This window comes from Thamnophis sirtalis, unplaced genomic scaffold (genome assembly GCF_051295495.1).
Source record: "Thamnophis sirtalis isolate CommonGarterSnake01/CBP01778 unplaced genomic scaffold, rThaSir2_p1.2 scaffold_9, whole genome shotgun sequence".
In the NCBI taxonomy this organism is placed as follows: domain Eukaryota; kingdom Metazoa; phylum Chordata; class Lepidosauria; order Squamata; family Natricidae; genus Thamnophis; species Thamnophis sirtalis.
Window position 1 is genome coordinate 34,192,571 of NW_028261389.1, and position 19,066 is coordinate 34,211,636.

The window sequence follows — 19,066 nt, forward strand, 5'->3', positions numbered from 1 at the left end:
CACGCCACATTTACATTTTTGAATCATAAGCATTACATCTTTGTTGTTCTTTTCAATGATCCATACTAATGCTTAGAAACATAATTTCCAGGATTGCTACAGTAAGCAAGCAAACCACACTACTTAAAGCTGAATTTAACATTACTTGTTAAAGATATTTAGTATATTTCAAGAATTAGGAATCTTTCAGTTCACAATCTTATTCCTATTCAATTTAGCTGATTTTAAAATGTGATGTAAAATTATAAGTGCATAAAAAGACAGCAGCAGAAACAGCAGCAAATTTACTCAACAGTTCTATGCTTAGCAACATTTCCATGTAATCAAATTCCTTGCTGTTCCCAAATTTAATTTAGTGTTGGGAAAAGACACAGCCCACACTCTCTCATTTCCCATATATTATATAAACAGTGAAACCAAATCCACACTTTTGGGAAATGAGAGTTTGTGGGCTGGTTCAAATTTCTTACATATTCTAAAAAATATGTCATATGTGATATGCTTATAGGTGTACAATTGGCAGTGCAGACATGCCAAATGCTTCCAAAGTCAGAACCAAAATACATATATAACCAATTTTTTTCTCCCATAAATTTTCAGTTAATGTACCTGTTCAAATATAAAAGCATGATAGGCTCTGTGGCCGATTATGTCAGTGTGCAGAAATGTGAACAACTACAGCCAGAAGTTGCAAGCCTTTCACTGTATGGGGGATTCAGAGCTGAGATGAACTTTTGTCAATCTCTGCCGGATCTTTCCAGGATAGGAAGGCTGGGAGGGAAACTCACAATCTTCACAATGCCACCATGCAGGTAAGCGTACTTCTCGGCAATCTTTTCCCCCCTTTTGTGCTCCTGGGAAGCGATTTCACCAACTCTCTCTCAGTAAGTAGCAGAGTTGCGAACAGGGCGAAGTGCAACCAAAGAGTGTAAGCTATTAAGAAAAAGACATTTCCCTCTTTTCTCCTTCCGAGTCCTACGCCCGTTTTCGAAGGGAAAGCGGAGGCATCTATTTCTCGCCCCTCCTGCCGCGAAAGCGGGGCTGCCTTTCCAAACCTAGGCGCCTCTCGGGAGAAGGAGCGGAAAAGGCGAACGATTCTAGGAAAGAACCGGGTCGCTCGGGGTCGCCATAGCAACGCTCTCCTCGTTGGAATTCACGGCCGCCGCCGCCATCACAGGCCACGAGAGAGTGCCGAGGCCACGCCCTGGCAGCGCAGCGGTTTGACATTGCTGCGGGCTGGATGCTGAGGTCGAAACTGAAATTTAGCCATGCGTGGTTAGGGATTCCTCTTCTTTGCCCGGCACTCGGGAATCAGCAGTCACGCGTTATACCAAGGTAAAGGAAGAGAGAACACAGAATACAGTGGAAGTGTGCATCGCTGAGCTCGAATTATTCTAAGTGTAACGGAAAAGCATCGCAGGCAGTGGGTTACGTTAAGGCGATAGCTTTATGAAGCCAAGCAGATTGTCGGCTAATAGCATGCAAGATTTTGAATTCTTCAAAATGCAAGTGAGAAGGGGGAGAGATAATCTGATTGATGGATTAGGAGGAGATAATTTCCAGACTCATCTACTGAATTTTGAGCCATAATCTTCCCCGTTCAACCAAATAGGACTTGCGATGCCTTCAAATTGCACTTTGGACTTTCTCTAGAGCTCCTGAAATAATCACAGTACAGAGTTATTGACCTCCTGAAAATCCCCCATTTTGATGTCATAAATCCATCTGTTTAATTGGATCAGTCTCCATTTAGCAGAAACTGCCTAGAAATTATTTAACTAGTGTTTCTGCAGAGTTGATTTATTAAAGAGGAAAACCTTAGAGCAGTGTTGCTCAGTCTTGCAACTTTAAGTGTGAACTTTTAAACTCCCAGAATTTCCTGGAGAACTCTGGGAGTTGAAGTCCACATATCTCAAAGTTACTTAGATTGAGAAACATCTCCTTAAAGTATGTGTCTGCATATTGCTTTCAGTAGAAAAGAATATTTGTAGCTTACCTTTGAACTGTGATGTCCTTGGTGCCTCTCTGAACTTGGTTGTTTTTCTGCAGATGTTTCATTACCCAACTAGGAACTATGTACGTTGATAAACAAGCTAACCGTAAACAAAAGTCTAATGAAGGAACCATCAAGAACACTTCCACCAACACTGACAGGGCAAGCCACTAGTATATAAATAGAGAAAATCCCATTCCCTTCCAGCACTGAAGATGTTACCTATTTGGGTAATGAAAGAAAACAACCAAGCTCAAGAGAGCAACAAGAGCCCACATACTGTTTTAATGTGCACTAGGAACAGATACTTTAAGGAAATGTTTCTCAATCTAAGTAACTTTGAGATACGTGGGTCTATGTTGACTTTTTAGCTTGAATAACAGCTTTTATCAGCTACCACAAGCTGGGGATTTAAAGGGTTATAATTTCAGATGGAATAATTATATACCCATCCTTGGGCCAAAATACATTTTTTTCCAGGCAGAAAAATTGCTTGCAGATACAATCATGTATTGTAGGCTGAATAACACAACTCTTTAAAGCTGGAATGCTCTTTTAAAAAGTACCCACCTTTCTCAGATACTTCTCTGCCTGCCTTCTAACTGTAGCTTAATCAAAGACCATCTTTAAAATACCCAAGACTCTGTTGGGCTTAGCTGTCACAGGGCCAGGGCAGTGCAGTCACTAGAGGCAGGGGAGGTGTGGCCTCACCAGTCATGAGGAAAAGAAAAGAATTGTAAAGAATTTTTAAAATAATTAAAGCCAAGGTAGTTGCTGCCAGATCACTATGACTTGGAGTTTGCTTAGTGTTAACTATTGGAGGAGGCGAGAGAAATAGGGGCCTCCTGTGTATAAGCAATTTTTCACCTTTTAAGAGTTAAGCAAGGGTTAAAAAGCAAAAAAATTCGTATGCAAAGGAGGCACGGGTTCTCTCGCCTCCTGTAGAGGGCATTTTTAGAGGCTTTTTAGAGTTCTCTGGGAGCGACTAGCTCAGTCTGACTCACAGCTCTGGCAGAACCACGTTGCCTTTTCAAACACACACACACACACAGAGAGCTGGATAAAAGTACATAAGCCCAGCTTCACTGATTACAACGTCATTCACCTGCAATCAAAGGTTCCAATCAGAACGCAGCAGGGGAAGGGGGGGTATGGCAGAGGGGCTGCTTTCAAGCATTTGGAAAATATATCCAATTCAACTTCTGTGTTTGTGTTTGTTTGAGAGTGAGTGAGTGAGAGAGGGGTCCAACTTCTCTGTGTGCGTGTGTCTGTTTGACAGAGGGGGGAGGGAGGGAGAGAGGGAGGAAGGAAGGGGAGGGAGAAGAAAAAGAATGGGAAAACTTATTTTGCAAGGGGGGGAAATGCTGTCACTTTAAATCGGAACTGAGCATGCCTGGCTGTGGAATTCTGGGAGTTGAAGTCCACAAGTCTAAAAAGCTGCCTCACCAGCCATAAAGCTCACCGCACATCACTGCACAGGGCCTTTCCCAAAATTGCACCTATATCAATACAACAACCTTCCTTTTCTTGTCTGGTCTTCATGACAATGATTTTGAATTCTTCAAAAGATTTATCTCACCCTCAACCAGTATAAATATATAAGGTAACCACAAGACTAGCAGCCCTAAGTTCTTAGACTTTCTAGTCAGTTAGTTGCACCTTCAATGGATACTTATTCTTGATTTATGTTTTACTGTCAAAGGATAAGATTACTGGGAGGCAATGGAAATTACTAGCTTTTTCTTTACAAATATATTTAAAAGTTAAATTTTTATAGCATTATATAGTAGATCTTAAGAAATTTTACCAGACAGCAAAAGTGGTACAGAAGAGGCAGTCACTGTGTCATACTTTTCTGTTCCTATGTTGGTACACCTCACATGGCATAAAATAAAATAAAATAAAATAATAACAACAACAACAATAACAATAATAATAATTTATTACCTGTATACACTGGTTGGCTCCCAGCAATTCTGAGCAGTTTACAAATTATTTAAAACATTAAAAATAAGAAACCAGAAGAGTAAAGATGGCAGGATGACAAAAAGGTAAAGATAAAGATAAATTATAATTAAAACACAGTCAAATGTGTCCTCAATTGAATAAATGAAAAATGTGGAGGGATATTTATCCTTTCCTCAATTTTAAACCCATTAATATATCAGTAATGACATATTTAAATAAAGTATGAATATTATATAAGTGTCCGGAAAAACATATATGGATAGAACTGAGACTATAGTTCAAATTACTGTCAACAACAAAACGTGCAAGTGACTGAAAATTATTAATATTTTTGGTGGAGAGTATTGCAGATAATTTAGGGCTATTACAAGATTGTTCATGGGGCTATCTGGATATTTATGCAAAATATTTAGGTTGATACAAAATAAGACAGCTAGAATACCAAGTGGAATTGTGTATTATCATGGTAAAGACAGTACATATTTTACTTATTGGTTCCCAGTTTTCTTCCAGTACGATTATGTCTTGGGGCTTCACTATGGGGAAGAACATCTGCAACATGTATTCCTTTTTAAGTCCTGAGATCATAGAGTAAGGCCCTACTCCCAATGTTTCAGGTGCCTACCTGGGTGGGTCATTTGAAGTAGGTATTCCAAGATAAGGAATGCTGTTTCCAGAAGTGTCCATGTAGCACCTATTGAGTTGCTATTTAACCCTAGAGCTTTTTAATTTCCTAGAACTTCATCTGATACGTAGTACTTTTAATTAGTCTGTTTCAGTGGTATTTTAATGATTGCTTCTTTAAACTGTACTTTTAATCTTTGATTTTTAATCATTTTATTTGTGTTTTTACAGTATGTTATACTACTATACTGAAAGCTTTCAATAGCTTGACTAACATGTTTTTAGAAATATTAACAAAGGAGACTGTATATTTGCAGTGTTCAATATAATAGATTTTGATTATGTTTCAGTCTGTGGAGGAAAAATAAAGGGCCTGGTTTCAGAAGATTATGTCCGAAGATTCAAATAAGGTCAAGCAGTACATACAACAATTAACGAGTGAAAATTACAACTCAGTATGTTTAACCTTCAGTTTTGTATATTCTTCTAACATTTAATTAATTAATTACTGGGTTTGTATGCACTTTAAACTTAGCTAATTCTAAGCTATATAGTCCATTTATTTGTTAAAGGAAATATACAGTAGATAACTATTCCTCTCCTACTTGTATATTTCCTCATACGCATTTAAATTGTATTTGCCTAGGCAGTAGATACCATAACAATTATTTAAAATATACAGTGTGCACTTCCTTGTGTTATCTGTGCAATATTTTCTCCACATTACATTTTTTATATCCAATATTTTTTTAAATCTGCAGTTATAAAATCCAAACCTGCTAATCCCAACATTGTACTGCCTCTTACGGAAATGTATTGCATTTAAGCTATTATCGAATACATGTAGCCATTCTCCTAGCCAAATGCCACATATCCAGACACAGAATCGTTTTCCATAAATAATTATCACATTTCCTAGTGCTTAATAACTTTAGTAGAAAACAGCATCTATTCATATTTACTTCTTTACTACCATCATTTTTATGTACCTCCATTCAAGTCTCAAGGCAGTTCATGATCTAATAGAAACAACAGAATAATAAAGCAATTATCTAACAAACAATATAAATTTATAAAAATATATCTCAGTCATTCCTTAGCAGCCCAGACGTGAGAACTTGTTTGGAATATTCCGTTCCAAATACTATACAAGACAGGATCATCTTTATAGCCTCATTAATAGGCCATAATGTCAATAGCCTTTTTCAACCCAAATGATAAAATGTTGCAGGGGAAGGAGCTGGCACTGAGAAGGTCTGCTTCTAGACCAGGAATGTCAAATTCTTGTCATCAAGGCAATGTCACGTGATGTATTGGGACTTTTCCCCCCATTTGGTAAACTCGGCATGGGCTTGGCCAGCATGTGATGCATCTGGCCTGCGGGCCGTGAGTTTGACAGCCCTGTTCTATACCTTCAACCTCCTGATATCTAAGAAAGTAACCTCAACATCCTCTCAGCCTTTTCGTACCAGATGGGTAAAATCTACCAGACGGGCAAAATCAAATATAGTATTTCAGAGACAGAAATCTTAATTCATAGTAATCTTGCCTTATCCAATAATATAAGATGTATTGAATTACATTTCCTTCCCCTACCACTCCTATGAGATGCTGAGACTACTGTGATATGAATTGTAGTCTATTGTGTACAACTAAAAGATATGCATAGTTTGGCTTAAGTACCATATTACTCTCTGCTTTGATCTCTAGCAATCCACGCTGTGTTCTTTACCAATGGTACACTGGGATTAACCTGTATTTATTTATCTAGGAAACATATGACTACCTTATACATGATAATCCCAGGCAGCTCACAATAACATTGAATAGATATATAGCTAATATAGCAATACATTTCTATAAGAATTCCACAACATATTTATATGCCACAACATCCAAACAACTTTACATTTATAATTAGATTAGCTGTTCTCATTCCATCCTAGCCCAATACCTGGGTAAAGAACCAAATCTTCATTGCTCTCTAGAAAGCTAATAAAGTGGGAGCCCTCTGAATCTCAAAGGGGAGATTTTTCAAAAGGGCTGGGACTAACATGAAAACATGTCTGAGATCCCACCATATGGCAACATTTAAGAGAAAGGACTGGAGCACATTCACCCTATTTGATGCCATAGGACAGGCCATCCTAATATGCATATTTTCCATATTGTATTCCAAAGCCCCGAATCTATTTTTCTTTTTACCTCATTATTATTATTTTTTAGTTTTGTCCTACAAAATTAATAATAAAGCATGAATTTTAATAGTTATTTTTACCAAATTGTTAATTTTCATTTTGCAGGAAAGAATCACATTTTCTCTTTTATTTTATTTGGATTTTAGGATGAGGATTCCTTTATCCCATACGGAGCAGAAGATCTTGAGCAGTGTGCATTTGTTGCAGGTCTGATTAGTCCTATTTCTTGCAAACTGAGGGTACATAAATATGGGTAATATTAAAAATGAATTGCCATGTAGGTGTAGCAAAAGGTTGGCATACATAATGCCTTCTAAATATATTGGAACACATCTGAAGCAATTGTGTTCACTTTTTTTGTGGATGAATTATCTCTTATACTAAGAAATAAACATATCTATATGCTCATCATAATTGGAATTTTAATTAGTAGCCCAGAAAAGGAATTAAGAAAGTATAATCTACATATGTTAAACCATCAGATCATAAGAAAATATATCGAATTCTAGTTTACACAACAATATTTACTGTCTGTTGTTATTTTATTATTTATACTTGTTAAGTACACCATTCCTATTGCATTCTGTTTCAATTTTTCTGATATATCTAATATCTAGTGGACTGGGAGTGGAAGTTTGTTCTACTTCATTCAGCAAACATTTATTCCTTGCAAAAACCATGTAATTCCTGCTTTCTGCCAGCATTTGTACATCTTCAGATTTCCTCAATTGTTTTTTTACCTTAATCAAACAATTCTGCAAGGTGTACACATCTATTTCATCTAGCTTTAGCCATTTATGTAGCATATGGAATAATTCACTACATTTCCCCTGACAAAAACTACCATATTTTTCGGAGTATAAGACACACTGGAGTATAAGACGCACCAAGATTTTGAAAAGGCAAATTGGAAAAAAAAAGTTTTTGCACTCTGCAGACCTCCCAAAAAGGCCCGTTTTTTGTCAAAAAAAAGTGCATGCCAAGCCTTTAGGAGGCTTGTAGAGTGCTCCTGGGGGCTGGAGGGGCAAAAATGAGCAACAAATAGCCCATTTTTCACTCATATTTCCTCTCCCCAGCTCCCAGGAGCACTCTGGAAGCCTCCTAAAGGCTATGCACAGCCATTTTTGCAAAGGGGGCGGAGTTTTGGGTGGCCAAAAATGCTGCATTCAGTGTGTAAGATGCGCCCAGATTTTCACTCTCTTTTGGGGGGGAGGTGCGTCTTATACTCCAAAAAATACAGTAATTACTATAGTATTTGATACATTAATTTTCAGAGTTACATGTCTTGTTATAAATTGATATCATCCAAGTTCTAAAAAACATAACATCATCTGCATTAAGAGATATATGTATATTCACATTTCCAACCAATACACCTCTAATGTGTCAGATTCCAAATGCCAAGAAAGGCACACACAAGTTTTTCTAAGCAGTTTCCTTTATCATTCTCATCCTATAGACAGAAATCTTGCCAAACTAAAGCAGACTTACTTGCACTATTAAAATATACTCTGAGAACTCTTGGGGATGAACTGTTTTAATTCTCTCTCTCCCACACAAACTTAGTTTTCTTTTGCTCCTCTGGAATGCACACCCTCCCTCCGGGGAATCTGGGCTACATTCCCCCACAAATGTCACCAAAAGCATTCTGTCTATATTTACTTATAAATCCATTAAAAACTATTACATATCACATGCACTACATTCAGCAGTTACCATCATCTCCATTGTTAGACAAAACATACCAAAATTCAAGCTTATTATTATCACATATTTTATCTGAGTAAACATGTGCACAATTAATTTCCTTTCTCACATTGCTACATTTCTCAGTGACTTGCTGGGGGAAAAAACATGGCTTGGGTACAAACATACACATCCCACAAAAAGGCTCTTTCTAACATTCCATCATTTCAGTTTATCACTTTTAATTCCATTCATTCCACTTATGGTTCCTAACTGAAGATTTCTTTTCCATACTTCAATTTTCATTAGAATAGTTCTAAATTTTCTATGCCCCTTCATTTTCACTATTTTTGTTCTTTTTACTGCATTCTTGGCAATCTTTTTTCTGCAAACTATAAATATGTTACTACCATCCAGTATAATTCCATCATTGCCTCGCCTGTTTCATCATTCTGTCAGGTTTCCTTTTTCATACTTCCCATTCGAAGAATAACTCCACGGTCTTCTGTGGCACTCTTAACATTTTTTTCATTCTTTTTTCACTTTTCACAGTTCTTTAAGTCCACTTTCACTCATTCTGCTGGGAGATTAATCTATATTCTAATAGCTTTTTCATACTTACATGTTTTATTCCTGTCATTTCCTTTCCACTTTCTTCCTTCAAATTCATTTTTCTCAAGTTCTTGGACTACCAAACTGGTCTGTTCCACATTCAGAACTATTCTTGTTTGGGTCTTTAAATGTTCCAAATAATACAATCTGCATTAGATCATCTTATTCTCATTCATTTATTCATGTTACATTACAGAATATTTTCTCCTAGTTGTATTGATTCAAAATGTTGCAACTTCAGTCATCTTTATTTTTCCACTGCCACTGTGCAATTCTCATCAAACAAGAATTATTTCAAATATACCCCCATCAAACTAGATAATACCATATAAATGTCTAACCCTTCACTCAAAGTCAAGCCTTATAAATTCTGCATTTGTTTTGTGGAGCAGTTTTTGTTGCTATTTTGGCTAATTTGCAGCTTTTGCAAAGTTTGCAATATGCCACAGTCATAAATAATATTTTTATTTGAGATATAGAGATGACAAGATTTTTGATTTGTTTGAGAAATACAATTCCAAGATTAAAAAAACCTCAAAACTAACAAAATAAGAATTTATTACCGTCTAAGATCAGATCCTAAAAATTAAATGCAATCTGCCACAACATCATAATGAATAACTTACTTCTTTTGTCAGATCTGAATGTGGAGGAGGCTTATAGCATTTAACAATCATATAAGTGATTTTGGAGCACTTAAGTTTTAGGAAAAAACATTTGAATTCTATTAGTCAGATCAATTTATTTCTACTTATTCATAAGTCTATGTATTAAGTGCTGGGTTAAGTGTGAGAACACAATTCTATAACTGTTTAAATCTACCACCCATGATTGCAGAGGGAAGGGTATTGAAACATCAAGCTCAAAATTGATCTGTGATCAACATATGCACATATTTGTCTTACAGATTCTTTTTGTGATCAACTTTTGCCACGGACCACACAGATTTTATTGGAATATAACTCTGGAAAATGGGTGCCACGACTTCGTGAACCACGAGATTTATATGGCCTTTCTTCTGCAGGAGATCTGCACTTAGTACGCTGGCCACATCAGTATGAAGTTATCAGAGAAAAAATTAAGCATATTGGTAAGTAATAATTTAACCTTTTCTAATGTGACATTTTATTGATAGGTAGGTCACAAAGAAATATTATTTCCAATAAAGCACTCTCTGACTTGCTGCAACCAGTTAAATATTTTTTTCTTGATTCATCACTTTGCATTGCTGCAGTTAATTCAGCTTTCAAATTTAAATGTAAACAAATGGAAAACTCAATTATAGGAGATTTGACATATTAAAAGAACAGTTTTAACAATTGACTATTCAACTACATTAAGCTTAAATATTCTCAAAATTTGTATATCTTTTTCTTGTCAGCAGAGCAATCCCATCCTCAGTTACAGTTCTATACTAGTTGGAAGAGGATAGGAGTGCAATTGTGCCTATTTGGATAATCCAATATTTATGAATGTGTTATTGCTCTGTGATTTGATCAACTTAACATTTCTTTGAAAAAATTGCAATGGCAGTGAAACACTGAAGTTAGACAGGCGGATGGGTTTAAACCATTGCAGTCGATAACAGCAGAGACTTCATGATAACACAAGCATTTTCTGGGATCACCAACCCTAATTTCCTTGCTCCAAGGACTTTTTAAAGAGAGAAGCATTTGCTCCAAAGGGTGACTGAAATAAGGAGAGACATCTAGAGAGATAGAATGTAATGCCATTGTTTTAGCCTTATCATCTCCGGCAGCAGGCCTCCCCTACAAAGGGAACTGTCCATGGCAAAATGGAATACTAAATGAATACTTTGTTTTGGGTATCTTCTTTTAATTTAATTTCAGATACAGCAAGTGGGAAAAATCAAAATTAATTTAATACTCTTAAGATGACAAACCTGACCTTTTATTTTGAAGACTAGTCTGCTTTTGTGAATCTCCATTTTTTGTTGTGATTATAGGCCAACCTTGATAACTGGTTTTGAGAAGCTAAGAAAAGCCAGAATCTGTTCAATATTTTGATTGTGAACACCAGGAAATTTCAGAACAGTAGATGGGGAAATTTTCTACATTGAAGCAATTAGTGGCAAATTGCTTCCTTATTATTCCAACTAAACGATATGGAAATGCCTATCTATCTACTTCCTAGAAATTGTGTTGGAAAGAAATTTCTATTTGTTTAAGGTTGCATTGGGCCTTAGCAAAAAGAATTGTGCAGGGTTTTTTTCTGCTAAAGTCTTGAGTTCCTCTGATGACACCTTCTGGCAAAAGAAGTCTTTTGCTATTTAAGATAAAATTGAATAACTTGAAGGTAGGTTACATAAAGCTACCCCTACATATAACAAAGGAAGCATGTATAAAAAAAATATGCTAACATATTTTTAGTGGAATGAAGTCACTCCGTTTAGAAGCTCTTGTGGCATGATAGAATATTCTACCAGTACAAATACACTTGATTTTTTTAACTGGTCAACCAATATAACAACCAAATGTAAATGCACTGTACAAAATTTTACACAAGTATATAATTATTATATATTTCAGTATAATTACTATATTTTGTTATGGTTTTAAAAATTTCTACAGATTCTCTGAAAAAAAATCTGAACAGGAATATAATTAAAATAATTAATTAAAATACATTAAACCTATTTATAAAATACAGATTAAAGTAATAATGAAACCATAATAAAAAGTAAATACAACAAGATCATAGTTGCAGAGTTGTACACACACGTTTCCCTGAAAATAAGACCAGTCTCATTTTCTTTTGGGCTCCAAAAAAAGCACTAGGGCTTATTTTTAGGGTGGGGTGTCTTACTTTCCCCCCCATGTATAGGAGGCCCAATTCTGCTTGCTTGTGGTGAGGCAGGAGGCTGCATGGCATGCGAATGCCGCTGCCACCACGAGGCAAAGAGGCGGAGCTGCCCCACATGCCCATCACCACCTTCCCTCAGGGTCCCTGCCACCAGGTCACCCACACCCCGACACCTGCATCACCTTGTGGCGGTGGCTCCAGCAGCCTCGTCCAGCAGGAATCCCATGCAGCCACTTCTGCTTACTCGGGGCTGCAATGGAGCAGAAGGCTGAGCAACATGCTGGTGCCATGGCCATGAGGTAAGGCAGGGTGATGGTGGGTGCAACTGCCCTATGCGCCCTGCACTGGCTTACCTCAAGGCCCCCATATTTATGCCATGCATGACTTGAAATGCCTCGTGGCTGTAGCATCAGCACACCACTCAGCCTCCTGCTCCGTTGCAACCACAAGCAAGCAGAAGAAGTGGGCCGGCAGCCATGTGGACTCTTGCTGCACATGGCTGCTGGTGCTACCACCGTGAGGCAGGTGTCAGGCTATGGATGGCCTGGCTAAGGGGGCCCTGAGGTAAGCCAGTGCAATGTAGTGGGGCAGCTCAATCACCCCTCACCTTGTCTCGTGGCCGTGGCACCACAAGGAACCAGACGGAATGGGTGGACGGCCATTTGCACAGGTTGTTCAGTAAAGTTGATTTTGGGGGTAGGGCTTATATTAGGTGCACAGGTAAAAAAAACCATGCTAGGTCTCATTTTTGGGATAGGTCTTATTTTGAGGAAAACGGGATATTTTTATTTTTGGTTTTTAACACATCATTTTAAAGCTATTTTCTTTCTTTTTCTTTCCAGAATGGATTCCATCTCATCCGGAGCCTCTCTATAATCCCACAGGTTTAGAGATCGAGCCTCCGTGTCCAGATTCAGGGGAAGGTGCTGTCGTGTATTTATCAGATGAAGGTTTGACCACATTTTATTGAGAACACACATATAACTTAATTATTTACATCTTTATTGTACAAAATAAAATAGAATTCTACATGCACATTCTAATACAAAAGGCAAAAAAAGCTCTAGAATTTAGAATCATAAATTTAGCAGCATAATCTTTGTAACACTAAATGTACAATTCTCAGCATTTTCCATAATCCATGCCACAATTCTTTTGAAGTATATTAGTTTTAACGAATTAATTTTCTTTCTGCCAGAATTGGTTCTTTTCTTTGGTTATCCTTTTAGTTAATGTAACAGATTATTACTTTTTAAAAGGTTTTATTGTGCCAAGTAATAGGATCAGTGTTTTTGAAGATAATTCATACCCTGTTATCTCCTTAAGAGTTTAATCCAATCAAAACTATGGCTCTATTCCCTTTCCTTCCTTCCTCTCCCCTCCCTTGGTCTCCCCCTTCCCATTTTTAAGCATCCTCGGGATAGTGCTCTCTTATATATGTTTCTTGGCTACATTTATCTTTCTGCCATTGTTCTTATTGCTTCACTGAAATGATTTTAGATCTTAGATTTTTGAAGGATGAGAGAATAAAAGAGTAGTGGTGAAGATATGCCTTACGCAGTTATGGCTAAGGTGCTAATCAGTTTGATAAACAACCACATTCTGCTTTAATTATTCAAGTATTTTGTTTTTAAGCACTTGGCTTGAATAGAAAAATTGCATTTTTGATTGAATGCAGTGAAATATCTCCTTAGCTTTTCCTGTCTATCTTCTACTCCCCCTTGAATTACTGTATGTCTTGAGCCCAATTTCTTGAAGTTCTTTTTTCCCCCCTTACAGGACCTTTATTAATCTAGAAGACTTTCCTTGTCATTATGTTTCCAACCAAATACAGTCCTGAGATTTCTTTTGCCAAATGAGCCCACAATACTTGCTGATGTCGTCAATCCCTCTTGTTTTAGGTCTCTTTCATGGACACTTTTTATCAAAATGGAATCCATTTTATGACCACCTGGCGTCAGTTCTCTTGCTATGTGATCAGTCCATTTCCATTGCAATTCTTTTACTCCCTTGGTGATATTACATACTTTTTTTTGTTCTTTAATCCATGTTCAGGTCTTTCTATCTTGTATTGTAATGCCAAGTGTTCTGACCCCCCTCGTTCCACACCAAAACACACTCCGAGCCAAAGATACTTTATGCAATTTATTAACAGACAGACATGTCCTTGGCAGCAAACCAGCACAGACAAGCTGGTCAGCAATCCAGCACAGAGAAGCCCTGGCAGCAATCCAGCCTGCCAAGCTCACAAAAATGTTCTCCAACATTCATTCCTGTGTTGACTTCTGCAAGAGGGGCGTGTGCACAAGCAGTCTTTTTATACTCTGGAGAGGAGCCTAATGACCCCCAGCTGAGTGCAATTACCTCCTGTAACTGCACAACTGTTCCTTACACCTAGTAGCTCTTCGGTGCCGGGCATCCAGGAACAACTCACTGCTGACCTCAGGCTCACACTCCCTTGTCTCCTCCCCACTGGTCCAAGGCTCAGGTGCTTCCTGGTGGCCAACCAGCCTCTCTGCACCCTGCTCGGAGTCGGAACCCTGTCCAGGGTCCTCCACATCCTCCAGAGCCGACTCATAGGGCCCCTCACTGTCGGAGTCTGGTGGCAGCTCCAATGGCTCCTGCTGGGCCACAACAGCCAAGCATGTATCTTTTCATGGTTCTTTGCACCACTTTGTAGCTTTTGTATCTATTGTAAGGTTAGTGTCGTGTTTCACTGGCCTATGCTAGAGCAGGTAGTACACGCTGATTGAAAACTTCTCTCTTCAGGCATAGGGGAAGGTTGTTCCTGAAAATGCTTAGCTTGCTGACTGTCTGCCAACTACATTTAAGTTGCTGCTCAATTTCCTTCCTTGTATCGCCTTCTATTGAGATTCATAAATGTAGTCGTCTACAACTAATTATTCTCCAGATATATATTTTTTTCTTTCTTTGATGAATTTATTAAACATAATGTGGCACTTTTTCAGCTTTATTTCTAAGACAAATGGTTTTCCTTCTTCATGCAGCTTGTTATGGGTCTTTGTAGTTCTTCTCGGTCTTGTGAGAAGAGAACAACATCATCCGAAAATCTTAAGTGATTTAAATAGATTTAAATAGATTTTTATTCCATCTTTTTCCCTTTCTAATGCGAAATACTTCTTCAAGGCAGGCTGAGAAAAGGATAGGTGACGTTGCATTGCCTTGTTGGTTTCCACTTTAAGATCATTAAGGGAAATTGTTGCCATTGTTTTTTTATATTGATTGTAGTAACTTTATGTAAGCAATGTCTACACCTTGGTTGAGCAATGCATTAATTATTGCTTACTGAAATACTGAGTCAAAAGGCTTTTCATAATCAATAAAATATATTAAGAAAATGTTTTTTAACAATAATTTGCCACTGAAGATTAAGTATATTCTATTCTTCTCAACAGCCAATAAGGACCCCAACTTTAGATATTCTCGAATAGGGGGAAGTTTCCCTTCAAAGCAAGTGCTTCCTCAAACATGGAATGACTGGGATAATACTTTGATCTTTGAAGCACGATTTGAAAGTGGAAATCTGCAAAAAGTGGTCAAAATGTAAGTTGCTTCCCATTTAATTTGCAAAATAGTCCATTTTTCTGAGGCATTAAGCTAATCCTTGGTAGACCTTGAATTTAGACAGCATGAAATAAGATTCAAAGTCCAATTCACTGTTTTAGGAAAATAGTCATTATTAATAAATTGTACTTCATATTTTCTTCAATGGTCTTTTCTTTGCTGATTTCCTGGCTGTCACAAATGAAGCAAAAAATTATACCTGCAGTCTAGATATGCATTTATAATACAGATAGTCCTCAACTTACAACAGTTTATTTAGTGACCAAAGTTACAACGGCACTGGAAAAAGTGACATGACCATTTTTCACTCTTAGAATTGTTGTAGCATCCCCTTGGTCACATGATCAAAATTCAGATGCTTGCCAAATGGTTCATACTTATGATCATTGCTGTGCCCCAAGGTCACGTGATCACCTTTTACCACCTCTGACAAGCAAAGTCAATGGGGAAGCCAGATTCATTTAACAACTATGGCAAGAAAAGTCATAAAATCAAGCAAAACCCATTTAACAAATGCCTCACTTAACAATAGAAATTTTGGGCACAATTGTGGTTGTAAGTTGAGGACTATCTGTATTTTAATTTTTTTATTCCATATTTTACATTTTTATCTCTTGGGCTTTTAAATCAAAATATGATGTGAATGTGCAATACGATAAATAATCTTCAATGGTAATTTAGCAAATACTGCCCAAGTACAGGATTGAAGTATTTATTACATCAATTTATACACAGTTCCATTTATGAAGATTCTAAATAGATTCTAAAATAATATAAGAACATTAAAAAGAAAAGAAACATTTAGTACAGTTACAAACGCACCATCATCAGTTTTCCTCTGTAAAGCATAAGATCTAGCCAGCTGAAGCACTGTAATTTCTGCTCATATTATATGGTTTGACAGGCATATTTTGTGCCTTCTGCCTATTACACCTGTTATGCTGCACCCTCGTCTTTTTCCACTTTTCTCTCTGCATTCATTCTCCCAACAGTTCAAGGGAATGATAGACATCCCATTTCTTCCCTCTTTGAACTTCACTGCATCCATCCAAAACGGTAAAAGACAGACTAGAAATAAAAATTAAAATAAGCAAGAAAATAGTAAGAGAACACCTGTCTGACCTTGATGAATATAAATCATCTGGAGCTGATGGATTACATCCCAGGGTTCTGAAAGAGCTAGTAGATGTTTTCTCAGAACCACTGTATCATATCTTTAAAAAATCTTGGAGCACTGGGGATCTATCAGAGGATTGGAAAAGGGCTGATGTGGTTCCCAGCTTCAAAAAAAAGGGGGGGGGGACAGACCCAGGAAACTACAAACCAATCAGCCTAACATCAATACCTGGGAAGATACTTGGGGGGGGGAGGGGACAGATCTGTAAGCATCTAGAAACAAATAAAGTTATAACTAGTAGCCAGGTTTGTTAAAAATGGATCTTGCCAATCCAATCTTATTTCATTCTTTGACAAAGTGACTGAATTAGTAGACCAGCAAAATGCTGTGGACATAGTATATTTAGACTTCAGCAAGGCATTTGACAAAATAGACTACAACCTTCTACTTGGTAAGCTAGAAAAATGTGGGATAGACAGCATCACCACCAGATGGATTTGTAACTGGCTGGCAAACTGTATTCAATAAGTAGTCCTTAATGGTACCACATCCACATGGAGGGAAGTAAGCAATGGGTACCACAAGGTTCTGTTCTCGTACTCTTCAATATCTTCATAAATGACTTAGATGAGGGAATAGAAGGAGAACTCATCAAATTTGCACATGACACTGAACTGGCTTCAATACCCCAGAAGACAAGCTCAGGATCCAAAAGATCTTGACAAATTTGAACAATGGGCCCTATCCAACAAAATTAAATTTAATATGGAGAAAAGCAGACTTTTACACCTGAGCCAAAAAACCTAAAGGTACAAGTACAGATTAGGAGAAACCTGGCTTCAAAACAGTAACTGTGAGAGGGACCTTGGGGTCTTAGTGGATGATCACTTAAATATGAGTCAGACGTGTGGAGGAGCAGCCAAAAAAGTTAATACAATCCTTGATTGTATAAACAGAGGCATAGAATCAAAATCACATGAAGTTTTAGTATCGTGTAAGGCCTTGGTAAGACCACATCTGGAATACTGCATCCAGTTTTGATCACTACATCACAAAAAATACATTGAGATTTTGGAAAAAGTGCAAAGAAGAGCAACTGGAGGCTAAAACATAGAAAGATTGGAGGATTTGTGTTTGGCTAGTCTAGAAGGACTAGAGGTGACATAACAGCAGTATTCCAGTATTTGAGAGGCTGCCACAAAGAAGAGGGGGTCAATTTATTTTCCAAGCACTAGAGGGCAGGACAAGAAACAATGGATGGAAACTAATCAAGGAGAGAAGCAACCTGGAATTGAGGAGAAACTTCCCAACAGTGAGGACAATCAATGGGACAGCTTGCCTTCATACGTGGGTCCTTCATCTCTGGAGGTTTTTAAGAAGAGACTGGACAGTCACTTGTCTGAAATGGTATAGGGTCTCCTGCTTGAGCAGGGAGCTGGATTAGAAGACTTCCTAAGTACCTTCCAGCTCTATTCTGATTCTGAATCATCCAATTATCGCTTTGGAAAAGTCAGTATGAGCAATTCATCCATCTACATATGAGAATGCAATCCATTACAGCCCAATCAACCTTCCTAACCCCCTATATACTGCTCTTATTTAAGTAAAAAAAAGTTTCCCCACAATTATTATTTTAGAGGGGGAAACTACTACTACCCCTTATAACATCAGCATTTCTCCCAGTCTAATCTACCACAAACTCCAGTTCAGCCATCAGACCCTCTTCAATTCTGTATTTTCTCCTCCCAACAAACAAATCCATTACCTTAGATTTTGAGTGACCTGTAAAATGAATTCTTATCCACTTCTCCTTGCTTCTATTTCTGGAGTCCAGGAAACTGCTGACCTAATTCCTTGACTACAGTTACTCCCTTTACTGAATGTCTTCCTGGAAGTAAGAAAGGGGTTGCCAGTGACAAACACAAATGTCAGATTCTGAGAAGACCTTTTAATAGCTTTGGGAATCAGCTGATGTGCATGCAGTAAATGTTAGCAATGGTAGCAGCAGTAATTCACACACAGCCCCACTAGACTCCAAACTGCATTTATAACATCAGCAATCTTTTTTCTTCTCTAAGACCACACCTGGCAGTTTCAAACAAAAGATTGTCCTTTTGAATCTCGTCAGTCACTTTATACTGCGTGCCCTCATACGAGCCGTCTTGCTTTTAATGTTCTTCTACATCAAATTTCCCTTCCTTATTATTTATTTCCATTTCTCCATCTCCAGAATCTTCTCTCCATACTTCTCTCCTTTCTGCATGGACCCTTTCACTTTTCTTGCCTTCACCTTCTCTGCATTTTGTGGAAGAAAGCCCAATTGGCTTTCTTCCACAAAATTCTCTTATCTCTGTTTCAACCCAAACCATTTTATTAATTTATTTGATTAAGCTTTATCATGAGCAGCTTAGTTTAAAAATTATTTTTCTTCTGCAGCAGTATACCTATTGAGCTGTCAGT

At 37.5% G+C, this 19,066-nt stretch overlaps 1 protein-coding gene across 1 annotated transcript in view; it reads left to right on the plus strand.

The window, feature by feature from the left end:
* The first annotated feature begins 1,174 nt into the window (after positions 1–1,174).
* AGBL3 (AGBL carboxypeptidase 3) overlaps positions 1,175–19,066 on the plus strand; it is a 40,861-nt gene continuing 22,969 nt past the window's right edge. Inside the window, exons 1-6 of the mRNA XM_087723284.1 lie at positions 1,175–1,335; positions 4,936–5,040; positions 6,930–6,990; positions 9,989–10,171; positions 12,747–12,854; positions 15,321–15,468. Coding sequence (XP_087579410.1) covers positions 4,975–5,040; positions 6,930–6,990; positions 9,989–10,171; positions 12,747–12,854; positions 15,321–15,468 — 566 coding nt within the window. The 5' untranslated portion in view covers positions 1,175–1,335; positions 4,936–4,974. The remainder of the gene's footprint in view (positions 1,336–4,935; positions 5,041–6,929; positions 6,991–9,988; positions 10,172–12,746; positions 12,855–15,320; positions 15,469–19,066) is intronic.